Genomic DNA, 23,746 nt, shown 5'->3' on the forward strand with positions numbered 1-23,746 from the left:
AATGTAATAGATGCTGCAGTTTTTGAAATTACATTATTTGGGATCTCTGGCTTACACACATACACACGCGTGCTAAGCCGGGGATAATTAATAGATTTATTTAAATCAGCCTCTGCCATCTGTACTCAACCGGGGAGAGACGCTTCCCCGGCAGGCCCACGCTGGAACACCTTTGCTTGGTCAAGGGAAGCTGGGAGTCCTGGGGGGCGGGGGAGCCTGGTGGTGCAGGGGACAGACACGGGGCCTGCTGGGTCCTGGACTCCCGGCGGGGGTGACGGCCCGAGACCATGGACAAGGCCAGGCTGTCCGCGCAGACAGCAGGACTGGATGAGGTAGACGGGCTATGGGGTCCCTCCAAGGCTGCTCCCAGGATCGATGCGTCGAGGTACCTCGGGGACCCGGGAGTGCCTGTCCCTTCTCTTCCCATGGCCGTGGCCGGGCTCTCCGCCTGCTGGGCCCACTGCCTGCAAGGGCCTCTTTCTAGGATTTGACTGGAGACCTTCCAGGCTGTGGGTTCTCAGCCTCCGTCTGCCAGGGTCATCCCACTTGCTTTGTGCCCGGAGAGGGGCGTCCTGTCGCTGGGGGCTGTCCAGGAGGAGCAGCACGCACCCAGCTCTCTGTGGCCCAACCCCAGGTCCCCTGGACATCCCTGGGGCCTGTGGTGCCAACCGGGATCGCAGCCTCAGGGCCTTCTCCGGACCATGCGGCTGGCGAGGAAAGAGGCCTCAGGACGTGCTCCCAGAGGACCTGCCTGGCACCCAGAGGCCTGCTGGAGTCAGGATCCTGACGGCAGTTGGGGGGTCTTGGGTCACGTCTGTTGATGCAGGCCGAGAGCACCTCTGGAGGAACCAGGGGCTCCAGACTCCAGTTCCGATTTAAGATTTCAGCAAATGACCAAACCTCATTCACTCCCCGCTGAAGGTGGCACGACGGAGACACGAGCATCTACGAGCGCAGTATTGGTGTGGCGGCCATCACTGTGCCGTCACCACAGTGAGGTCTGCGGGGGTCCCAGGAGCCCCCCCTCCCGAGCCTTTACCTCCAGGCCTTGCACCTGTTGAGGCCAGAGTGGGGCCGCGGCCTGCTGACCGTCTCTGTGGCGAGCGTCTTTCCGCTGGGCTCAGCCTGGCCCTGCCTGAGCCGCCCCTGAGCCCTGTCTCTCCCGCACGCTTGCCTCACCGCGGGGAAGGCCTGGACGCGCCTCTTGCCGCTGGGTCCTCGCCGTGACCTTGGAGACTGGCCCTTCCTTCCAGCAGATACTCCAGGGCTGCTCCCAGCGTGGCCAGCGCCTTCCAGGAGCAGGTCCTGGGGACTGAGGGTCTCCCTGTGGGAGAGGCCACGAGGACCAGCAAACAGGCACAGGGAGGGGGTCCCCAGGGGCTCAGAGGAAGCTGCCGCCTTCCTACATCGATACCCCCTGTGGGGTCCCTGCTAGAGATCCCCCCAGGTTCTGCCCACACCGGAGTCCCAGTGCTCACTCCTGTTGGGACCGCTGCCCGCGTTTGGGGGACAAGGTTGGGGAGATGTGGCTGCCCCCAGCATCAGGGGCTCATTGGTGGAGGGATGAGGGAGTCTTGCGTGCGCGTCCACCATGTCCGCCACCCCTGCACCGCCCTGTTTCCACACACTGAGGACCAGCACAAGCTCCCAGAACCGGCCCGGTGTCAGGGGCCCCCGGATGGGCAGAGAGCCGGGCTGAGCCGTTCATTTTCATTCGGGGCCAGGCCCCCACCGTCCCGACGCACTCATCACCGCGTGCTCGCTCGCCGTGGCCGCATTGTAATGAGAGCTTATGTTCAATTTGCTGGGCGCCGGCAAATCGCCGTCTGCTTTTCCGCGGCACACACTCATTTGCGACTTGCCCTGGGTGTTTCTTAAAGTCTCGCGTTTCACACACGGACAAATTAAACCTCGGTCTGAATGTGCGCCTCTCCGGAGCGGACATAACGTGTTGTACGCGTCGTCACGCCGCGCCGCGCCTCCAGCCCGTAATCATCCGCGTTTTCCAGCTGCAGGTTACTGACAGGGACGTGTCCTCAAAGCCAGTAACGAACTTAAACAGTGTCGGATGCGTCCAGGCCCTCGCTCGTCTCTGTCCCCGCCGCGGGCGCTTCGCGGGCCACCGTGAGGAGCAGCGCGGGTTCGGGGGGGGGGGGGTCCTCTTTGTTCCTGCGTCCGTTTACTCCTGGGGCACCCGGGAGGCACGTCCCGAGCATCTTCCGTGCGGCCACAGGCGATGTGAACGTGGGGACGCCGTGCAGGGGCGGCCGGAGATCCAGGCCCCAGTGGGCCTGTGGAGCCGGTTGCGGGAAGGGAGGCGCAGGGTGCGCCGTGGGAGGCTTGAGCATCCGTGAGGTCCAGGAGGACACGAGGGTGGGGGTGGACAGGACAGATGGGGGCCCTGCGGGTCACTTCTGGGCGTCCTCTCCTGGCCCGCAGGTTGCTGGAGACGGCGTGGGGACAGGTACACGGCGGGACGTAAGCTGGGGCGGGGACCGTGGCCGTTGTCCTGTCGTGCACACAGTACGGACAAACGCTCACCCTGAAGTATGTGTGTGAGGCCCCGGGGGCGGCTGGGCAGGAAGTGGCCCCCGTGGTGGGGTCCATGCCTTTCTAAGAAGACAAGACGTGGTGATCTCTGTGCCTCTGAAGACTGCGTCTACGCCCAGCAGGAGGCTGGCCATGGCAACTGGGTTCACTGAACCCTGGACCCCGGCCTTCCAGCCTCTGGAACGGTGGGAAACTAAGCGTGTTGCAGGGTCTTTCCAGGCCACAGTGTCTGTTCCAGTGGCCGCTGCACACGGGGGCCGTGGGCCTCGACTCCCCCGAGCTGTGCATCCTTGGTGTGGGCGGGGCTGTGCGGGACAGGCGGCGCAGCTGGGGACCTCGCGAGCAGCCGTCCCGACACAGGGATCCCGCCGGGGACAACCTGGCTCACTTGCACCCCTGCGGGCCTTCCCCAGCAGACCTCCGCTGGCCGTGGCTTTTCTCGACGCTTGCTGTCCCTGCCTCCCGCCCCGTTGGGGAGACAGAAGCCTGCCCCAAGCGGCGGCGTGACACACACATGGCGGCAATGACAGACAATGGCTCGTCCGCCCGTGTCGTCGGGAGAGCCGCCTGGGTGACCTGGGCTGGCCGTGGCCGGCCTCGTTGGGTCATGTGCCTCGTAGACCCTCTGCGCCCCGGGCTTCCACGGGGTGTTCAGGGGGCTCGGGGCCTGGCACGCCTGCCGCTGGCACGTCCCCTTCCCGTTTCAAGGGCAGAGACGCAGAGCCCGGGGTGCATCGGGCCCACGGGAAGCAGATCCTCTCCCGCCGTGGCTGTGAGAGTTTCCGACTGTGGCGCCCTACAGGGTGCACAGGCACCCAGTGGGCAGCGGCGTGGTGTCCAGCCACGTCAGCAGAGGAAACTGCCCATAGCCTCTGGGGGCCTCGTGGCTCCTGCAGGCCCTCCCGGGGGGCGTTGGTCAGCACAGAGAACATGCGGCCTCTCCCGCTCCTGATCACCCCTGCAGTGACCTCTGTTCTCCGGGGCGCAGGTGGTGGGTGTTTGCTCTTACTGAGGTGACGCAGCTAAGAAAGTTCCAGATGCCGGCTGGCGGTCCCACACCACACGCACAGACGGGGACCCCCACGCATTTCTTAAAATCAAATCGCTGTTTCCTGATGTTCTGACAGGCTTCGGCTCATGGCAGAGTGTTCTTCTCTCCCTGTGCCCTGCTCAGCTCAGGCCCTCGGCCTCCAACACTCTGGAAAAGGTGTCAGGTAACCAGGTCATTCCTGACCTGCTGCCACAGGGCCGGGGTGGGGAGCCGTGGGGTGCGCTTCAGGGAGCGGCCTTGGGGCCCCCACCCTGCCATGGTTTCTGGGGCCCCGTGCCTTGGTTTCCCTGTCACAGGGATTAGGGCTGTGGTTTGTGTCGGCCAGCAAGTGTGGGATGTCAGCTGTCACTTCCAGTGTTGTCACTGACACTCCAGAGCCTTGCTCCCCAGCCCAGGGAGGCTCACGAGCAGTGGGAGGCCTGTGACTCAGAGGGGCCCGTCGCGCTGGTGGAAAACCATGCCTCCCTCGCCAGGGGCCGGAGTCTCATCTGGGCATGGGGGAATGGCCTGGATCCTAAGGGCCAAGTCCGGACCCCAAAGGCCTGTGTGAGTCTGGTTCGCTCGCGGGGGCGAGTGGGGCCGAGAGGTCCAGGACAGAGAGCCCAACAGAGATGCCTGGGAACTTCCTGACTGTGTCCCTGCCCCGAGTGCCTTGTCCTGGCTTGGTCCTTGCTGGGACCACGTCCCACCCCGTTCTCAGGTGTTCTGTGTTTCCTGCCTTCGACCGGGCTGTTGGGGGAGCCCAGGACGCACCTGCAGGCTGCTCTCGTCCAGGGAGGTGGCTTAGTCCGGCATCCCCATAGCGGACCCGAGACAAGGACATGCGGGCACACGGGGCCCGAGGAGACCCAAGTAACCGCTGTGAGGACATGAGGCTCCTGGGAGGGTGGTGGCCACCAAGTCTCGGAGCTGGGCAGCGGCCCTCCCCCACCCAGGGACAAAGGAAGGTCACGGGGAGGAGAACGAAGAGAGACTTGGTTGCCGGTGGGTGTGGCCACCTGGGGAGGACGGGGCAGCCGAGCTGTGCAGGGACATCTCTGTCCCCGGCGGGCACATGTTTGACTCTCTTGTGGGTCCCGAGCTGGAGGTGGGGCCACACTGGGGACACTGCTGGCCTCCAACCAAGTCGGGAGCCGTCCGGCTGCTGGTGGGGCAACTGGGCTTCCCGGTGGCTGGCCCAGAGCTGAGGGTCCAGGTCCGATGGCCATGGCCATGTGCAACCTGACCACTGTCCATTGTCTGTTTGTGTGGTCAGACCCTCCCCGATGCGGACTCAGGGAGGTCCCAGCCATGGGCCACAGTGAGGCTGTGGGCAGGTGTCACTGAGCTTTGCGGGAGCAGGTTGTGGCCATGCAGGGCGTGGGCACTCCAGGCTTCCCCCTCCCTGTCCAGGGGCTGCAGAAAGCCAGCAGGCCAGCCCTGTGGGGGCCGGGCCTCGGAAGTCCTGTCCGAAGGGAAGTTTACAATCCAGGGGGGAATGTCCTGGGGCCCGTTCCTGCCCCTGAGAGCCATCAGCAGCAGCTGCTGTGTGGGCACCAGGGCCACGCCCCCGCCCCGCCCACAGCCCCCGCCCCGCCCACAGCCCCGCCCACAGTCCCCGCCCCGCCCACAGCCCCCAGCTGCAGTGAACCTTTCTGGCTGCTCTGTAGAGGGGAAACTGAGTCTCAGAGAGCTTAGAGCTCTTGTCCGCAACTATGAGGGGAGTTGGGGGCAGAGAGCGGAAACCTCGGAGCCGGAGCCTCTCTTTGCCTGCCACGCTGCCTCCCCAGTGGCTGTGGTGGATGGATGGCGGCCGGGGGGGCCTTGGGGTGGGCTTAGAGCAGGAACCAGATGGTGCCGGCTGGAGCTACCCCGGAGGCCACAGCCACCGCCAGGGGCAGGTGGTAGACGCTCCCCAGCCCCCGCACGGGCACCAGGCTCAGGCATGGGGTGGGCTCCGGGGACATGCGGGCACCTGCTATCGCGGGCCTCTGGAGTGCACAGCTGGGGGGCGTGCCTTGGGCGCTGGATAGAGCAGCGGGGACACCAATGTCCCCGGATCCAGACCTGGGGCTGGTTGGACGAAGCATGTTCCAGTCCCCACAGGGGCGTACGGACACCCCATTCCTGCATCAAAGGCACGTGACTGTCCATCCAGTGACACTAAAGAAATGTTCAGAAGCCGCAGCCGCAGCCCCCGACCCTTCGCTACGTCCAGACCTCCCGGCTCCACCGGACTGGCAGTGCCCGCTTTCCGCAGAAGCTGGCATCTCCTCCCTCGGATGGAGGCCTTTCTGTGCCTTGTCATTTCCAGGCCTGCCCTTCTGGAAGCCCCCGGCCACATTTGACCCCTGTCTTGCCCAGCCCACCCTCAACCCCGTGCTCCGCTCTCAGCAACCCATGCTGGCCCGATCCCAGCTGGGCCGGCCCGGTGGGGCAGGGGATGCCGGGAGCCGCGTCCTTCTCCTCCACGTGGGCTCGGGGCTGTGGGGCTGCGTCCTGCCACCCGAGGGCTCCGCAGGCCCCTGAGGCCCACAGGAGGCACGGCAGGTGCACGTCTGTCTCAGAGAACCGGGGGCCACTCCTAGGCTCACCAGGACGCACTTTCCAAAGACAGCCCACTCTGAGCGCACGCGGTGCAAGTCCAGGGCCGTGGGAGCTGAGGCGCCGAGACAGGATAAGAATTTGCAGAAGGGGCTCACGGTGACCGTGGGGAGGGCCGGAGCTACGCCTCAGATGCCGCTGTGTTGGTGGGTGGGGCTGGTGGTGGCCCCTGGGTGGGGTCCCGGGAGGTCGGCCTGGGGGGCGTGGCTGCTCCTCCCCAAGGTGTGCAGGCCCCTCCTCCGACCCCCCTCCTCTTCCTCCTCTTCCTCCTCATCTCCTGCTCTGGCAGCACTGAGACCTAGACGGGGGGCGGGGGGGGGTGCAGAGCCCCAGGCCAGGGCAGCCGTGAGGACACAGGAGGGGACGCTGCCGTGGATGGTGTGGCCCAGCCGGATGAGGGTTTAGCCGGGGATTCCTGGCTGAGCCCAGCGGGAACCAGCCGACGTGGGTGTGAGTTGAGAGATCCGGGTGCCGCAGGGCAGGGAGACGAGGCTGGTGAGGGCCGAGGGCCCGTGAGGGCGGCCGTGAGTGCCAGAGGGAGGAGATTCAGCCTGAGCTGGTGGCCAACCAGAAGTCTGGCCTGGACGTTCTGTGGGTGCGGGAGGGGCACAGAGGAGTGACAGTAAAAGGGAAAAAACCCTAGGCCGGCCGGTGTGTGCCCGAGGTGTGGCCGAGCCCTCGGGACCCGGCTATCCTGCTATCCTGCAGGTCTGGGCTCACCCGCCCGGCACCCCCGGCCCAAAGCCTCCGTGTCCTCTGCCCGCCCTCAGCCCGTGGCCTTTCCCTCCCACACGCTCTTGGTCTCCCCCTCCCCTTCCTTCCCTCCTCCCTCCGTTCCGGACGAAGGACCTGAACGCGTTCACCCTGGGGATAAAGGTCTGACGACCACTCAGAGCAAGGCCTGCCCGGGAATTTGCTGTTTGGGAAGATCCAAGCCTGGAGCCCAGACAGAGATGCCATTTCGGGGTGATTCCAGATGAAGGCTGGGGGGGTGTCCCCGAAACTGTGCCCCAGAGATCGCCCTGGAGGGAGACGCGGTGTCTTCTGCGCACACCGGGGAGAGGCACGAAGATCGTGCTGGCTGGGGGGCAGTGGAAGCCGCGCGCTCTGCCCGATTCACTCTAACCCTCTAACCCCGACCACAAGTGAGGGACTGGGGGCTGCTGAGAGCGCGAGAACAGGCCGAGGTTCCAGAGTCGGCGGCACGGCGTGGGCCCTGGCGCGGGGTCGGCCCTGGCGCGGGGTCCTGCCACCGGGAGTCCTCCCCCTCCTCTCTAGCCCTCGCTGCCCTGGCTGCTCACCGACTCCTCCCGTCCCCATGACCCTCTTCTGTCTTCACTGTGCCGCAGCGAGTGCTCCCCTCCTGCCCGGGGTGGGGGTCCCTCCCGCCTGCCCCCCAGGGCATGTGAGCACTCACACAGGCAGCTGCGCCCTCCACGGCTCGGTGTCTCCGTGGGACGGGCCAGTTTGGGAAGGACCCAGTGTGCTCGGCTCCGGGATGAGGTCATAGCCACCAGAGGAGCCGTGGTCTGGAGGGACCGGTGGGCCTATGGCTGTGCTCGGTGGGGGCACCGACCCCTGCTTCAGAGGAGCGTGGGGGCTGCAGCCGCCGAGTTCGTGGTACCTGCGGGGCTGGCCCAACCCCCACTCCTGCGGGCAGGAGGGGCGTGAGGCCAGGGTCCACTCCCGTCCAGCCGGGGCAGGGCCACCAGCACGATTCTGGGTCTGAAGAATCCCTTGGCCTCCCGGTCAGCGACCCCACCCTGACCACGGGCCCGGGAGGCAGCCCTCCGGCTGGGATCCAGTGCAAGATTCCAGCCCGGTTCCTCAGAAACAGCGGCTTTAGAGGGAGTTTCTTGTCCTTTCAACACGGAAAGAATAACAACTACTGGCTTCCTGAAGTCCAGCCCAGCCGGGAAGACTTTCCAGATGGTGAAACAGAATTTAAAATAAAAAAGCTGGGGCCCCTCCCCTGCCCTTCCCCACGAAGCCCACATTGTGCCGCCAGCCTGAGGGTGCAGGGCTCGGTGCACACATCCGGGGAGTGTGTGCGGAGGAAGCAGGGGTCTGCGCGAGGGTGTGTGTCACGGATGGGGACAAGTCTGCCTGGGACACTGGAGGCTTTAAGGAAGAGCTCGGTCCCCAGGAACACGTGTCCTTCCTTTGGAACCCGCTGCAGTGTGGATCTCCAGGGGTAGTGCGTGTGCCTGCACACACGTGTGGACACATGCACACACATTTGGACACACGCACACCCATGCACACACATGTGGACACACACACACATGTCCACAGACTGCACATGTGTGCGTGCACATCCACACAGGTGTGTGTGCACACATATCCACACACGCACGCATGTGTACACACACCAACCCACACACGTGCACGCACACGGGCACAGGTGCAAACAGTGTGCACACGGACACACCCACATACACACATACCCCCACGTGCTCACGCAGCACACGACCACAAGCGTGATACAAACACGGGCACACACATTTAAGCACGCACACACACACTGGCACACAGAACCAACAGTGTCCATTCTGTCTGTGGTTATATGGTCGTTCCTGTGCACCTGTTCTCACTTTTTCCCGAGGGTGGGGTCACACGTGTACACGTCCCCCTCTGTCCCCAATGACGTGTGTGCTTCTGCCGAGTGGGTCACATGCACCTGCTGCATGGGTTCAACATGGCACCCGAGCATGTCCTCGAATGCACCGGCGCGTGTTTGTGTCAATGGCATCGGTGCTACAGGGGCCCCGTACATGCGTCACACGTGTCTCACACATGCACTTTGTGTCCGTCCCCCGCGTGTGGTGCCCGCACCTGTCACACACGCTGCGTGAGTCACATGCGCCCCTGCTGTGCGCGTCACACGCCCTCCCATAGCTCTGCGCCCGTCCTCTGTGTGGACAGCCGTGCAGGGCCCACGTGTCCCCGGTGTAGCTCCGCACGTGCTCCCTGCACCTGCAAGCTGGACAAGCGCGCGGTTTGCCCATGCCTAGCAACGGTGACCCATGGGCTCACGCGGTCCCTGCCAGGTGCCTCTCGCTGGGTCTGCTGGGTGTGCGGGAGCTGGCCACGGGCCCTGCCGCGGGATTCCTGGCGTGGGGTGCTGGCAGCGGGGCTCCTTCCAGGTGCTCACAGCCTCTCCGGGCCTGTGTTTCCTTTCCGTGCACCCAGACCTTACCCTCAGCCCCAGACTCTTGGCCTGAGCTGTCCACTCCCACCTTCTGTGCCTTCTAGCCCGCACACACTTGGCTTGTTGGAAACCCAACGCCCGTCGGCACTCCTGGCTTCACAGCAGGCTTCGGGCGCCTCCACCCCCCCTCCCGCAGCCAGGCCACCCACAGATTTTGCGGACCGGCCCTAAGTCAGGGCCCAGGTCTCCTGTCCTGCTGCCTCCCGCTGCTCTGGGTCACGCGCAGCCCGCAGTGCACAGGCCTCACTGCTCCTTCAGCAGTGCCCCAGGCAGTGCGCTGTTCTCTCAGGAACACCCGCTGTGGCCCCACGCATGGCCAGAGCTGCAGGTGTCGCCCGTGTTGCTGAGCCACAGGCAGAGGCGGCTTTCCCAAGTGTCTCGTGGTGGTGAGCCTGGTCGCGGCCCAGGTGACGCGGCAGAGCCCGGCATTCCTGGATGGCGGCCTGTCCTGCCTGCCTGTCCTGTCCTGGCTAACCCTTCTGACTCCCCTCCTCTCTCGAGCACGCTCTGCACAAACCCGTGTAGCCATAGGGTTTGGATGTGGCCGTGTGGTCTGGGAGGCTTTCTTTTTTGCGGTCTCTGTGTCCTTGGATGGGGCCTCCCAAGGACACTGGGAGTGTGGTTGGAATCAAGGTATCAAGGTGTCCTTGGAGGGCAGGACGGCCCTGCCTCAGCAGACAAGCCCTGTTCTTCTGGCTGATGTGCCTGAGGCTTCCATGGAAACTCTGCTCTGGGCTTCCCAGGGTCAGGTCCTGCCTGTTTGTTGTCTTCACTCTTCTTGTTGACGGGGCTGGGTCTCACAGAGGGACACGCAGATGCACACCCACCCACACAGGAGCCACGGTGGTGGCTTCCAGCCGTGTCCACAAGCCCTTGCTCTGACCCGGGGATGAGGAGCACACAGCACCAGGGCCTTGAGGCTCCCCTCCCGGTGTTCCCAAGGACACTGTCCTTCTGTCCCCATCCTGCACCGATTCTACTCTCTACCTTATTCTGGGCCTTCCAGGGACATCTGGAGGCCCTGGAGGCTATGCTGGGTTTGCCCCAACGCCCTGATCCCCAGCCACGCCCCCCCACATGGCTTCTTGTGCCCAGAGCCTTGCGACGCTATGGTCTTCTGGGTCAGCATGTTGGCCTGACCACTGCTCCTGTCCCCAAACCCCGGACTCGAGCTGTCTGCCCCCCTACGTCTACCAGGTAGCTCTCTACCTCCTGCTTCTGCCGTCTTCCTCTCTCTGATGATGCCACCTTGACTTGTCTCCACTGAGATGACTTTTCCCCATTAACCAAGGCCAAGGTCCCACCCCGTCTGCTCTCATGCCTTTGCTACTAGAAAGTGTGTGCATTTGCATCATAGGACCGGGCCGCAGATGGATATGGGCCCACACCTACCGAGGGATGTGGGTACCATTACCTGACTCTCTTTGACACATGCCAGCGGCTACATTATGTGGACAGAAAACACTCCGTGTTATCTTTGGGACACTAGGTTTGCTCAAATCACAGAACATCGCATGATCTGCAAGTTTAAAAAAATATTCAAGTTCACAGATGAAGGTTCAAAATGAAAAACAAGATTCTACCTCCCTGACCCTTTCCCCAGGAATAAAACTGCTCGTAGTGTACTCTTTCTCCATTCTTGTCTTTCCACTCTAAGTTTTACTTACTTCTTTTTTTTTTTTTTTTAAGATTTTATTTATTTATTTGACAGATAGAGATCCCAAGTAGGCAGAGAGGTAGGCAGAGAGAGAGAGAGAGAGAGAGAAGCAGGCTTCCTGCGGAGCAGAGAGCCTGATGCGGGGCTCGATCCCAGGACCCTGAGATCATGACCCGAGCCGAAGGCAGCAGCCCAAACCACTGAGCCACCCAGGCACCCCTACTTACTTCTTTTTACCTGACCTTCTGACGTTAGGTCCATACTGACACCTGGTGACTCATCACCACTGACCGGCACTTGCCTTCTGCGTTCTGAGCAGGGAAGAAGGCGCAAAGCCCACTCTCCATTTTAACTTTCCACCTAACTTCTCCACATAATTGTAAAGAACGAAGACGTAAGAATTTCTACTTATGTTTCTACTCTACGTAATTTCCTGAGCTTTATCAGCACCTTGATGTTAAAACTTGGAAATGAAAACATGGCAGTTACAGCACTGCTCCCCACATTTTATGCAGAGCCCAGACTTGTGGCTCACTCTTGGAGAAAGGGTTTACTGTGAAGGTTTTTACCAGCAGAAGGAGGTTCTTCCCCGTGCGAGGGCAGAGTGTGTCTGTACGCATATTCTTTACAGTTTACTGTACTTCTGAAGAGTCCCAGAGGCTGCCTTCTCCTTGATCCTGTATTCCCACATCCCGCTTCTGGATTCCCTTGGCTGCTGGAGTGTCATCCTGGGCCAGCTTTTTGTTTGAGGTCCAACACTGAGAAGCTGAACTTCCAAGTGCTCATCAGTGGTTCGCTGTGTGGACAGTTCAGCTGGGTATAAAAATTCCAGCCGAGGTTCTCTTTTCCTGCCTGAACTTAAAGAGCCTGCTCCCATAGCGCCCAGAAGCCGGGGCTGTTAATGAGAAGTCATTGACTGCTGTCGGTGTTCTTTTCATTCTGCCCAGTTTTGAGGTTTCTTGCATTTCTTGGGTCTGCCCCCCCATTTGGATCTGTTCAGAATTTGGGGGCCCCTGCTATGTGAGATACGTGTTCATTTTTTGACTGTTTCTCCTCTCTGTTGCCTTTATTTTGCTCCTGTAGAATTTCTAGTGAAGGGAAGGTTGGCACCCAGAATAGACCCCGCGTGCGTCGGCGTTCACCTACCTTCTCATGGCTCTTTCCCCTTGCGCGTTGTTCTGGTACACAGCTTTGCCGTGTTTTCCGCACCCTGGTCTTCGGCAATGCCCCATAGCATAAGGTTGTTTAGCACATGCACTTCCAGACGTCCCTCCTGCTCTCTGTTTCCTTTTCTGCACAGTAGCTTGAATGACGCTACTTAGAATGACCATTACACTTTCACTTTTTCCTGAATCACTTCTGATCTCTGCCACTTCATCATCTGATGGAGTGTCCGCATCCTCAGCCGCCCTTTCTCTTCATGCCACTGCCTTTCAGCAGCTACGGTCTTGGTCCTGCCTGCCCACCAGGTCCCCTCTATCTAGAAATAAAGTCTGAGGTGCGTGCAGTGACTGGCCACCTCTCCCTGGTGGAGCCCAGCAGGCTTCTTGCTTGACTGGGAGGTTCTGGGGTGGAGGGTGTTTCCCAGTCCTGTTTGTGTAATCTGGGGAAGTCACCGGGACTCCTCTCAGAATAACATGGAAATATGTAAGAATACCTAGAAAACCAATTATATCAACACAAGTTTTACCAAATGTAGGAAAGTGGATTTTGATATAGTCGTACGTTTGCTTTATTAAAACTTTACGTACAAATGTCTGGCAGTGGGACAACTGTAATTGGAAGTCAGGGTGAACATAAACGCTATTTTGCAATATTTCGAGAGCTGTAATGCGATACGAGGATCACTAAGATTTCTGTTAGAGGCAGAATGACAGTTTTACCTAAACTATTGTGTTTCCTGCCTACGTGCCCAATGGATGGTAATGCCAGTTGTTAGAGAGACACATTCAACAAAATGCACACTTTATCCATCCAGGGTCTTATGCCTTTGGCACTCCGGGAGACCCTCCCCAGGTGGAGGCCAGCTCTCTGTTTGGACAGCACTCCCTTCTCACAGGCCTGAACTAAATTTGTCTGACACCAGCTGTGTGTGATGGGGGAGCAGGCGACGAACCAACCCCATGCTTTGGAAATGCAGCCCTTCCCGGCGAGTGTCCGCTTGGTGAGCACATGCCCTGTCCCTTGGATGCACTACTTCCTCCTTTGTCAACATGGGGGCTGGTGGGGGAGGCCCTGGGCACCCTTCCGGCAGCTCCAACTGCAGCCCCTTTCCTGCAGCCACTGGTTCCAGAATTTCTCAGCTTTCTGGACTACAGATGGTTCTTGTTCTTGATTCCAACAGCATTATGGTTTTATTGTTTCTGAAAATGTCTTTGTGGTCAGAACTGGACATCTCCTTCCTAGGTCTGCATGGGGGCTCGCGCTGCCCTTCTGAACAGACTTTCCTGGGGCACCACGGGCCTCCATGACATGCACTGTTAACCGGCCCTGATGGGCGCCGGCCACAGGATCCCCTTGCCTCCTCTACGGGTACAAGCAATGCCACGTCCATTCACTGGTGGAAGTCAGTACCCAGAGGAGGACGGTGCGCTGAGGGTCCCCACAGCTGGACACACAGGCCTTCCTGTTCTACCCATTGGACGTAAATGCCTGCGTGCTTCTCTTTATGAACTTTCTTTTCTTCAATTCCCTTTACAGAAGGAGCCTCCCAATGGTTAGGTTTTTAAAGTTCCCCTGGCGAATTTAAAATATTTCTCAATTTCCAAAATTTCAAATAATACACACCTGGTCGGGAACACAGAGGATGTGAGAGGTGGGCTCTGCTTCCCAATGGAGGTGCCTTTGGGGTCCCAGGTGTGCGTGTTAAATAAGCACCCCGGTGACCCTCACGCCTTTCTGGAGTGGACTGCTCTGCTCCGTGTGAGGGATGAAGGCTATGACCTTGGTGGAGGTCAGGCTGTGCACAGTAGGGAGGGCGGTTCCCCACGTGATTGCTACAGGGAGGGCATCATAGGACAGTGTCTCAGGGGTGAAGGCAGAGGTGCTGGACAGGAGACAGGGCTCTGAGACGGGGCTGGCGAACACCAGCCCTGTCTGAAGTCCCGAGTCCCTGGCTGGGGTGAGACAGAGCCACTTCTCCAGGGGAGGGTCGGACCGGCGTTCTTTCTCCAGTGGCTTCGGGGAAGGGTGGGGGGCTTGAGGAATGACACCCCCGCAGGTGTGCATGATTGACTGTCAGGCAGCTTCTCTGACCAGGCCGGCCCAGTGGCCTGGAGGGAGGCAGGCAGGAGCAAGTCAGGCTCTCGTCCTGGCCTGCTCTATATCGGAGCGGCGGACCTGCCGTCAGCGTCCCCGCCTGCCTCCTTGGACTCCAGGTTCCCCAGGTTCCCCACGTGGACACTCAGGGGCTAGACCTAGCTGACCTCTAGGAGCCCCTTCCAGGTCCGGTCTTTCCCTATCCGGTACACAGTTGTCTGGGCAGGAAGAAAACAGCCTTCATGTGAGCTCTGCACTGTCTCCAGGCCTACCTCATACTCAAAAGGACCCTCTGCCCTGGGGAGGTCCTTGCCCCCCACCCACCTTGAACAGGGCACTGGATCCACATCCAAAGCTCTTTGCTGGGCACTTCAATTCTGTTCAGGCAAAACTGCCTGGAGGCCCACCCCACCGGCCTCCTAGCGCCACTCTGAATGGGACATGGATGCTCCTGGCCCAGGGCACGGGGATGTGAGGAAAACCGGCCAGAGAGAAATACTGGCCCTGCCTAGAGGCGGGAGGACGGTGCCCGCTGTTCCATCCAGAGCGGTCCCGGGCATCCACTGCGCCCACGCGCTCCAGCGCCTCGCGGCTGGCCTGGAGGCTCTCCCGTACCAGGCCCCGACCGTGGTGTGTTTGTGCGCGTATGTGTGTCTCCGGGCAGAGGTGCCGTTTTTTCTGAAGCCGCGTGGGTCATCCCTGGGCCGCCCTGAGGCCTCGGTCCGGGTCCTCCCCGCGCCGCCGCGGGCCGCGGGGTGCGAGGGGGCTGGGCGCGCTGGAGGCCGCCCGCCCCGCTCCGGCGCCCGCCGCGGAGGCTCTGCAGTGAGGCCCCTGCGCACCTAGGTGGAGCCCGACCCGCGGTTTTCGGCTGGACAGGCCCCGCCTGACCCGCCGGCGCGCCAGGCGGGGGCGCTGCAGGGCGGCGGGGGGTCCCCCGGGTCCCCTGCGCGGCCCAGTGCGCATCGGCGGCTCCGCGGACCGGGCGGAGCGCAGACGGCGGCGGCGCGGGCCGGAGTCCGAGCGCCGCGCGGGCCGCCTCCCCAAAAGGGGCCGAGCGAGCGAGCGAGCGAGCGGGCGCGCGCCGCCGGGCCGGAGCAGCGGCTTCCCGCGGGCGGCGAGGCGCGCAGCGTCGCGGGCCCCACCTGTCGGCGCGGCCGCCGCCGCCACCGGCACCAGCGCCGGCCCCGCCACCGGCCCTGCTCCCGGCCCCGGGCCCGGCCCCGGCAGCGCCGACCAGCGCGGGCGGCCCGCGGAAGCGCCGGCCCGGGCCTCGTCCGACCGCAGCGGCGGAGGCGCGGGCTCCGGGGAGCGCGGAGGCCGGCCCCGTCCGGGGGCGACCGGCCCGCCAGCCCCGGGCCGCGCAAGTTGGATCTCGGCGGGCTCGGCCGGGCCCCGGCGGCGGCGATGGTGCGGCAGCCCCGCGCCCTGCGCGCAGCCCCGGCCCCGAGTCCGGCTCTCCGCGGCGGCGGCGCGGCCCCCTGAGCCCCGGCCGGAGCGAGCGCGGCGGCGGAGGCGGAGGCGAAGGCGGAGGAGGAGGAAGAGGAGGAAGAGGAGGAGGAGGGGAGGCAGGAGGCGGCGAGCGGCGGCGGAGGGCCCGGGGCGCGCAGGACCCCCCCGCGCCGCCGGCCGTTGCGCAATCCGCGGCCCGCCGTCCGGGCCCTGCGGGCGGCGCGGCTCCGGGGGCGGCGGCGGGGCTGATTCATGGGGCCGCGGCGGCCGCCCCCCCGCGCCCGGGCCCCCGGCGCCCCGCAGCCCGCGATGGTGGCCGAGTGGCCGGAGCGGCGGCCGCCGCGGCCGGAGACTTTCTGCTAACCTCCCCGCCCCGCCGCCCCTCCCCAGCGCCCCCCGCCCCTCCCCTCCCCCTGCCCGAAAGACGCGCATCGCCGCCCGGAGTGGCGCCTCCAGTCGCGGCGGCCGCGGCGGTGGCGGCGGATGGGGGGCGCGAGCGGGCGGCCGCGGCGGCTGCACCCGGCGGGGCGCTGATGCGGCGCCTGAACCTTCGCTGCGCGACTTCGGGGGCGTCGGCCGAGTGGGCACTCCGCGATGCAGCTCCTGAAGGCGCTCTGGGCACTCGCGGGGGCCGCGCTCTGCTGCTTCCTGGTCCTGGTGATCCACGCGCAGTTCCTCAAAGAAGGTAATTGTCCCCGGCGCGGACCGGTCCCCGGACGCTGTCCCCGCGGCACGTTCCCCCGCCGCCCGCGCCGGGCTCGCCGAGCGCCACTGCGGGCCGGGAGCCCCGGCGCGGACCTTCCCGCGCGCGGCCCTTCGGGGCTCACCCGCCGCGCGGGGCGGGCACGGGGACCTCGGCGCCCTCGCGCCGCCCGGAGCCCCAGCCCTCGCTGAGGCTGCGGCGCCGGCGCCGGCCCCTGCCCCACACGGCCCCGCTGGCAGCGGCGCTCGCCCGCTCTCCGCGGGCCCTCGGTAGATGGCACCCGCGCTCCACGCTGGCGCGCCGGGCGGGCGCGGGGCCGGGGGACCGACGAGGGCCGGGGCGGGAGGCAAAATCGCAGCGCACCGTCCCCCAGGCTGCCTTCCTGGGCCGAACCAGGGGCCTGCGGGCCGGGGGAGCAGGGACGTGGCCGGCAGAGTGCGCGGCCCCTTGCCCTGCGGGAGTATGCTGGAGCGTACAGCTCCTGCATCCGGTTCTTGGGACTTGGTTTAGGGGAGACTTGGTGGTTGGTCCCTTTGTGCCTGGAGGGTTTTTTGAGACAGGGGAGCCTTTCACCCCAGGTCCTAATAGGGTTGGGTGGGCACTCCTGGAAACTTCCTGGCCCAGGAGCAGGGCTGTCCTGCAGCTGTCCTGGGACAGCCCGGGCTCAGTCTTGCCCGCCTGGCGGAACAGCAGACCCAGGCACTCCCGCCCACCCCCCCAGTTGCACGCACTGCCCACGCCTGTCGGGTGCCCTTGCCCTCAGGCACCTTGCCACCAGTGCTGCCTGGCGCTCCCCCGGCCAGCAGGGAGCGGGAAGCACAGGCGGGAGCCGGTGTGGCTGGGTAATGGCAGCAGATCCTCATTAGCTCTGGGTTCTTACAAAGGAAGGATTTGCAACATTCAGCTGCTTCCCTGCCTAATGAGTGAGCTGCTGCCGGCTGCCCAGGGAAGCAGTTAGGTGCGGGAGGCTGGCCCCAGGCCGGGTGACCTCCACTGGCCTATGTCAGTTTCCCTCCCTTTAATTTGGTTCCAGGTCCCTAAGAGAGAGGTGGCCGTCCCCGGGCTTGGCTGCAGGTGTGGCCCTGCCCTGAAAGGGCCCGCTGAGACCACCCCCCCGAACTTGGAGGCCAGCTCCCCCCAACACTGGCTCCTTGACCTGCTTCAGGAGTGGGTGGTTCTGCCTTGGGTTGGTCCCAGAGGGCTGGCAAGCCTCCAGAGGGCTGTTGTCAGCCGCGTCCTCTGCTGGGGCGATCCGAGGACCGGCCACGGGTCCCTGGGCAGCTGCGCCTTGTTCAGGTGCCCCGTTCCTCACCCTTGCCACGGATCTCTCCTCTTGGGGGGAGGTATTTGGGTTGTGGGGAAGGAACACATGTAAAGTTTTACTGCCTCTCCCCAAGGTCGAAAGTGCCCGCCTATGTGGGGAGTTTCTGTGATGCAGGGGAGCATCCCTGATGTCGAAGGTGAGGTTCAACATGCGACTGACGCTGTGGTCCGCTCTGGTCACGAGAGGCTGGGTGCTTCACACTTGCCGCGTGAGAGCTGGCTGGTCCTGGTCTCTTTGGGGGACACTGCCGTCCTCCTGGGGCCTCCAGTCATAAGGACACTTTCGTTTTATCAAGAGGCAAGAGCCGCTGTCCCTGGATACAGAGAGGCTGGGTGCGTGGCAGGCCAACATGGAAACGAGTCCTCCGGCTCACGGAGGGAAGTATTTGCGGGGACGGGTTCTTGAGAGCCCTTCACAGAGGATCTGGGCGTTGACTTTGATGCAGACACGTACGTGCCGGGGCTCTAGCAGGCGGTCGAGGAGCGGGGACGTAGGCCGGGGGGGCCGTGGAGCAGGTGTGTCCTCAGGGGCCCTGTATCCTCCAGACAGACCACGGGAGTCCCAAGATTCATGGAAGTCTGGTTAGCGGGTCTTGAAACGGTGGCCCCAGCTGTTCGGGGATGGGCAGAAGCCTCCCTGTCCTGTGACCTGCCCCTCGTGGCCCCTTGGAGGGGCCGCCCCTCCTCGCGCCGGAGGCTACGGGACTGTTCTGGGTCGGCAAGCTGCTGCACCGGCCCACTGTGCTCCAGCAGCCTGCCGGCCAGGGAGGGAGGCGGCGAGGCGGGCCGGCAGGCAGTTGAGACTCGCTGTCTGCCCATGAGGGGAAGAGTTGTTTCAGGAGCTTTCCTCGAGCCTGGGGTTTCAGGGATGAAGAATGGGGGCCCCAGGGAGCCGTTTCTCCACACTTCACCTTTTGTGTGGAGACGCAGGCCACCCTGTGGCCCATAGGCACCCCCTCTGGCCCGCCGGCCTCCGTTTGGAAAGATGAATAAGGCTGTGACCGGGGAGGGAGGTGCGTTGTGGTTCCCTCACTGCAGCCCCTGCTGGTCCGGCCTTTGTCGGAGCGGGCTTGGCTCCCGCAGCTGGAGGGCCGAAGACAGCGCCCCTGGACGTGCCCCCAGACGTGGCCATGGCGTGTGCGGGATGCGGGGCTGCACTGGGGCCAGGACGGCTCTTTCTCTGCCTGTTCTTCGGGACACCGTGACCCTTCCCCTGCGACGCAGGAGGCCGTGTTTTGCTTCTGAATGCCGCGTGCGCATGGGTGTTGGGGGAGCTCGGGACCTCGTTTAAACTGCAGCCGGTCGGCTGGGGGCAGAGGGCCTCTGCGACGGTGAGCCGGGGTCCGGGCAGGCAGGAGCCCTGCCTTTAGCCCCTCGGTTATGTGTGCTCTCAGAACACGGAGGTGAGGAAGCAGCGGGAATCCGAACCAGGTTTCCCACCTCCCTCTCCCGGAGCCTGGCTTGGAGCTCGCTCCCGCACCTCATTCACCCGACAGATCACGGTCCTGCCCGCAGAAGAGCGGCTTTTGTGCTGATGCTTTGTGCCACAGCAAGAGGGACAGAGCGGTAAAGAGAAGCAGTGAGGCGTGAGCGCGGACGCCCAGCCAGGCCAGGCCACTCGGATGGCAGGCTTCAGGGGCTTTGGGGCGCGCAGGGGGCAGGCGTGGGGTGGGTTTGTTTCTGGAACGTGGACAGGAGGTTGAAGTCCATCTCCATAAATCCTTTTGAGGCAGGGGAGTGTGTGAGACAGGTGAGTGCGGTGTCCTGGCCTGTCTTCGGCTCTGGCTGAGCGCTCCCCGGGGACACAGGCGCCGGCGGGGTGGCCTCAGTTCCCGCACTCCCTGCACCCTGACCGGCCCGGCAGCTGCTCTGGGCTCCCAGCAAGACTGAGTAAACGCGACTGGACGTCCGCACATTTCGTGAGTCAGTGACTCTGAGAGGGAAGGGTGACTGCGAACCGAGGCTAGGAAGGGGCGTGCTCGACCCCGTCTGCACCCCCTCACTGGCCCCCGTTAAGGGCCGCAGCTGTGTGCGGATCGCTGACTGCGGATGTGGTCTCAGGATTAGTCGCCAACACCGAGCGTCCCTGGGTTTGTGGCAGCCGTCAGCTCACTCTAAACAACACGCAGAGAGTGAGGACCAACAGCACATTTCTGAACCTAGGGTTCCGTCGGAAACATTTGTTGAACCAAGAACAGTCCTCCACGTCCTAGTCCAGTGCCTGACCCCGAGGCACGAGCGGGCTGAGGGCTGGGGTCTGGTGGGAGACCCCGTGCCTTGGCGAGGGCTTGGGGGGCCCTCAGCGAAGCTCCTGCACGTAGGGCTGCTGGTCCCGGCAGTGCCGAGCCGGGGACTGTGCCCGGGGCTGTTGGAGCCAGCGACACAGGTGTGTGTCCGGGCACAAGAGGACTGCACCTGGGGCACTGAGCATTCTCCTGTGTCCCCATGACCCTGACCTCACGCGAGGCCTGGCGGCTTCTCCCCATGCTCCAGCAGGCTCCTGGAGGGCCCGGCGAGTGCATGTGGCTGCGGGACAGGCAGCATCGGGAGGCGTTGAAGGGAACCCGCTCCTCTATCATTTACTGTCATTTCTTGGTGACAAAGGATTTAAATAAGACCCACAGTCACCTTCACGGGGTCTCGGGGCTGAGCGTCCGGCAGCCAGAAGCTGCAACGCAGAAGACAGAGAACGGAGGTTTCCGGCAGGATGTCACGCAGCACACCTTGGGTGGCGGCCGCCGGGGGCCCCACAGCCTGAACTGGGCCACATGCGGTCCCATGCGGAGCAGCTGAGCGCAGGCTGACTTCCCGCGCCAGCTCTGGACACACGGCGGCCCCCTGCCTGCTCCGTTCCGAGCACATGTGGGAGAGCCCAGCCGGCCCGTCTGCCGCCCCGCTGCGGGGTGCCTACGTCGGGGCATGTGCCCGTCTCTGGGGGCCGCAAGAGTGCGGGGATGGGGCGGGGCAGCATATCCCTGATGGCTGGTCGTGGGCGTGACTGGTGAGTACCATGCGGTTGGATCGCCGGAATGTTCCCATGTGTCTGGGGGGATGCGTGAGGCCCTGTGGAGTCTGGAGTCTGCGACGGTCGCCGTGAACCTGGTTCACGGTCCAGCCATGTGCTCGGGGGGCAGAGCGCTTCTGCGAGGGGCCCAAGGCCGGGGCCCAGAGCAGCCACCCCTTTCCTTCTTCACGGAGAGCTGACAAGTGTCTACACGGACGTGACGGGTACGAGAGAGCGGCCGGTGCTTGTGCGTCTGCCCCTCACCTGGCTGCCCTTCCCTTGCGTGTTCTCATGCGTGGATCTGGGTGTGTCGCGCACGAACGCTGGTGACCCTGTGACAGCCCTGACCAGCCGGCTCTCCTGCGAGGTCTTCCTCCTACGTAACCGCGATCCTTCCCTGGACACAGCCTCTCTGGAGGATGGACGTCCTGACCGCTGTGGACACACGCGCACACACGCTCAGTGACACGGACACACCCGACGGGGTGCGATGCTGAGACTCTGGAAGGCTCCGCACCTCGCGTGGCCGCATCCCACCTGTGGAAGAGGTGTTTTCACAGAGGGGCCCGGCTAGGTCAGAGGTCAGCGGGGCGGCCACCAGCGCGAGCGCTCATGTTTCCTTTCTCCATGTGGGCCCCGCCCAGGAGCGGCCCAGGCTCCTTGCACACGCACACGCTCACGCTCCTCACACGGCCTGGCTGCCATCCATGCAGACGCCATGCCTGAGCCCTGGTGCACTCACACTTGTGCACGTGACCTTTGGGATTAGGGGACCCGATGGCGAGGTGACGGCAGGCGGGTCAGAGACGCTGAAGCTTGCGGCGGCCGTGGGGGTGCCTGACAGCTGGGGCTCTAACCGCACGCCGCGCTCCAGGTGGCCGTGTGGCTTCCACGGGGCCGAGCTGATTCGCCGGCACACGTGGGCAGACGATGCCTTAGTTCTGTCAGCCTGGCCGGGCGTGCTCGGGGTGGCTCCGAGTGCGGGCAGATGCCAGGCCCAGACCCTCGTAGCGGAAGGTGAGGCCAGCCGACCTCGGCGGCAGCCCTCTGGGTGCCCACACCTGCCTCTGCTTGGTCCACCCCCAGCCTGCGCCCCTCTCAGCAGCTTTTCCGGCCGCTCACGGTAGAGGAGGGCTCAGCCGTGGTCACCAGCATCGCCAGGACTCTGGGTCCCGGCTCCTGGGCCCAGGGAAAGGGCAAGGCCTCCCCTCCCTCCTGGGGACGCTGACTGCCGGCCCGCGTCTGTGCCCACCAGGACCGTCTCTCCAGAGGGTGCTTCCCAACAGGAAGGGAGCGTCAGGACCAGCAGAAGGGGAGGCGGTGGCCGAGGGTGGGGACAAGACCCATCCACAAAGGTCCACTGTGGGACCCAGCCAGGGCCCTGGGAAAGGGACCCGGCCCTGACAGCCCGGTGGACAGGGATGGCCGTGGCCGTGGGAAGAGTGCAGGCTTGCTCGCAGCCTGGGCCGACGGCTGCTCTCCCCGGCGGGGCCACCGTCTCTAAGTAGACCCAGCGAGTCGGGTCCGGGAGTGCTGAGCCCACCTGCTTTTTCTGGTCGCTACTCAGTTCCCGAGTGCTGGGGATCCTGCGGACGTCCCTCCGGCAGATGCCCCTGACGCGGACGGCGCGGCTGCAGGCACGAGGGACGCTGGCTGGTGTCGTCCCAGCCTGAGCCGAGAGCTGGGAGGCTCCTGCTGTCGACACATCCCGTTCCCCAAAGGCCACCTGCGAGAAACCAGTCCCTCCCTTCCTGGTGCTGGGCGTCACCTCTGTGGAAGGGGGTGGGGACAAGTGTCAGTGTCTCCCCCCCCAGTCCTGGCCTCTCTGGGTCATTCTGCTTTCCCGCGTCCACACTGCCTGCAGGGTCATGCCCTGCTGAGCCTGGGGAAGACGTCGGGGTACATGGATTGTTTTCCCTGGTGTGGGGTGTCTCTGAGGCCACTGTGCCCGGTCTGCGTCTGCTGTGCTCAGGTGCGCAACCCTGACGGCGCCTACAGCCTCTTCCAGGCGATCCCTGAGAGCACGGGACCCCATGGTGCACACGGTTTTGTAGGAAATGAGAGAGGAGGTCCACGCCACGTGTCCCGGCCCCTCCAGGCCTGGCTGAGAGGTCTGAGAACACCTCACCGGGAGCTCCTCTCCAGCCGTCAGAGACTCGGACCGCTGCCTGGGCTTGACCGCAGTGGGACGTTGCGGTGACACCATAGCCTGGTCTTGGCCAAGTGACCCCTGGGACTCGGGCGGCAAGCACGTGTGCCCCACGTCCGGTCTGGGCTGTGTGCGCGGGGCAGCCGGGGTGGGATCCCTCAGTGGCCCGCCTCCCGTGGGATGGGGCTGCACGGGAGTGGTCGTAGGCTCCCGGCCGTTCACCTGGGCTGCGGTGTGTGTGTGTGTATGTGTTTCTCCTTTTGCCTGGCAGGTGTCGAGTTACTTTCCGTTCTCTCTGTCGGATTCTCCATGATCGGTGGAGGGCAGCCGTAGGTCAGAGGCGCTGAGCGCGGTGCGCACACCAGCTCTCTGGGTGAGAGAGACAGACACGCCCTTGGACTTGTCTCTCTGGCCTTCCCAGCAGTGGGGCCCCAGGCCGTCAGGGCTCATCCCTCCCAAAGCCGCTGAATTGTGGCAGAAGGCCAGGCCGCGTGTCTGGAGCAGCCGCTGTCCCTGCGGGACAAGCACGGGCCTCAGGCACAGGGAGGGTGGCCCTGGCTGCCGGCCGTCACCTGCCCTGTGTGCACCGACCCTCGTGGGTGGGCTGAGGCCTGGTGGGGCCCGGAGCTCACCTCGGGCGTCTCCGTTTCCCTTCCCGCATGGGAACGCGGGTGTCCGTCCTGGAAAGCCGAGCCGAGGTGTGGCCGAGTCCCGGCAGCAGGGGGGCCACGGGTGGTCTCAGGGTGGCGGCGTCCTCAAAGCTGCCTGCCCACGAGACCCCGCTTGGCGGCACACTCAGGTGAGGCCG

The 23,746-nt window shown here is 64.1% G+C and overlaps 1 protein-coding gene across 2 annotated transcripts in view; it reads left to right on the top strand.

Moving 5' to 3' along the window:
* TAFA5 (TAFA chemokine like family member 5) overlaps positions 1–23,746 on the top strand; it is a 170,886-nt gene that overhangs the window by 55,540 nt on the left and 91,600 nt on the right. Inside the window, exon 1 of one of the 2 annotated variants that reach the window (XM_059187305.1) lies at positions 16,231–16,444. The exons of the other annotated variant lie outside the window; for it this stretch is intronic. Within the exon in view, the coding sequence (XP_059043288.1) occupies positions 16,354–16,444 (91 nt within the window). The 5' untranslated portion in view covers positions 16,231–16,353. Of the gene's footprint in view, positions 1–16,230; positions 16,445–23,746 lie in introns of those variants that run through there. 2 annotated transcript variants of the gene reach the window in all.

This window comes from Mustela lutreola, chromosome 8 (genome assembly GCF_030435805.1).
Source record: "Mustela lutreola isolate mMusLut2 chromosome 8, mMusLut2.pri, whole genome shotgun sequence".
Lineage (NCBI taxonomy): Eukaryota > Metazoa > Chordata > Mammalia > Carnivora > Mustelidae > Mustela > Mustela lutreola.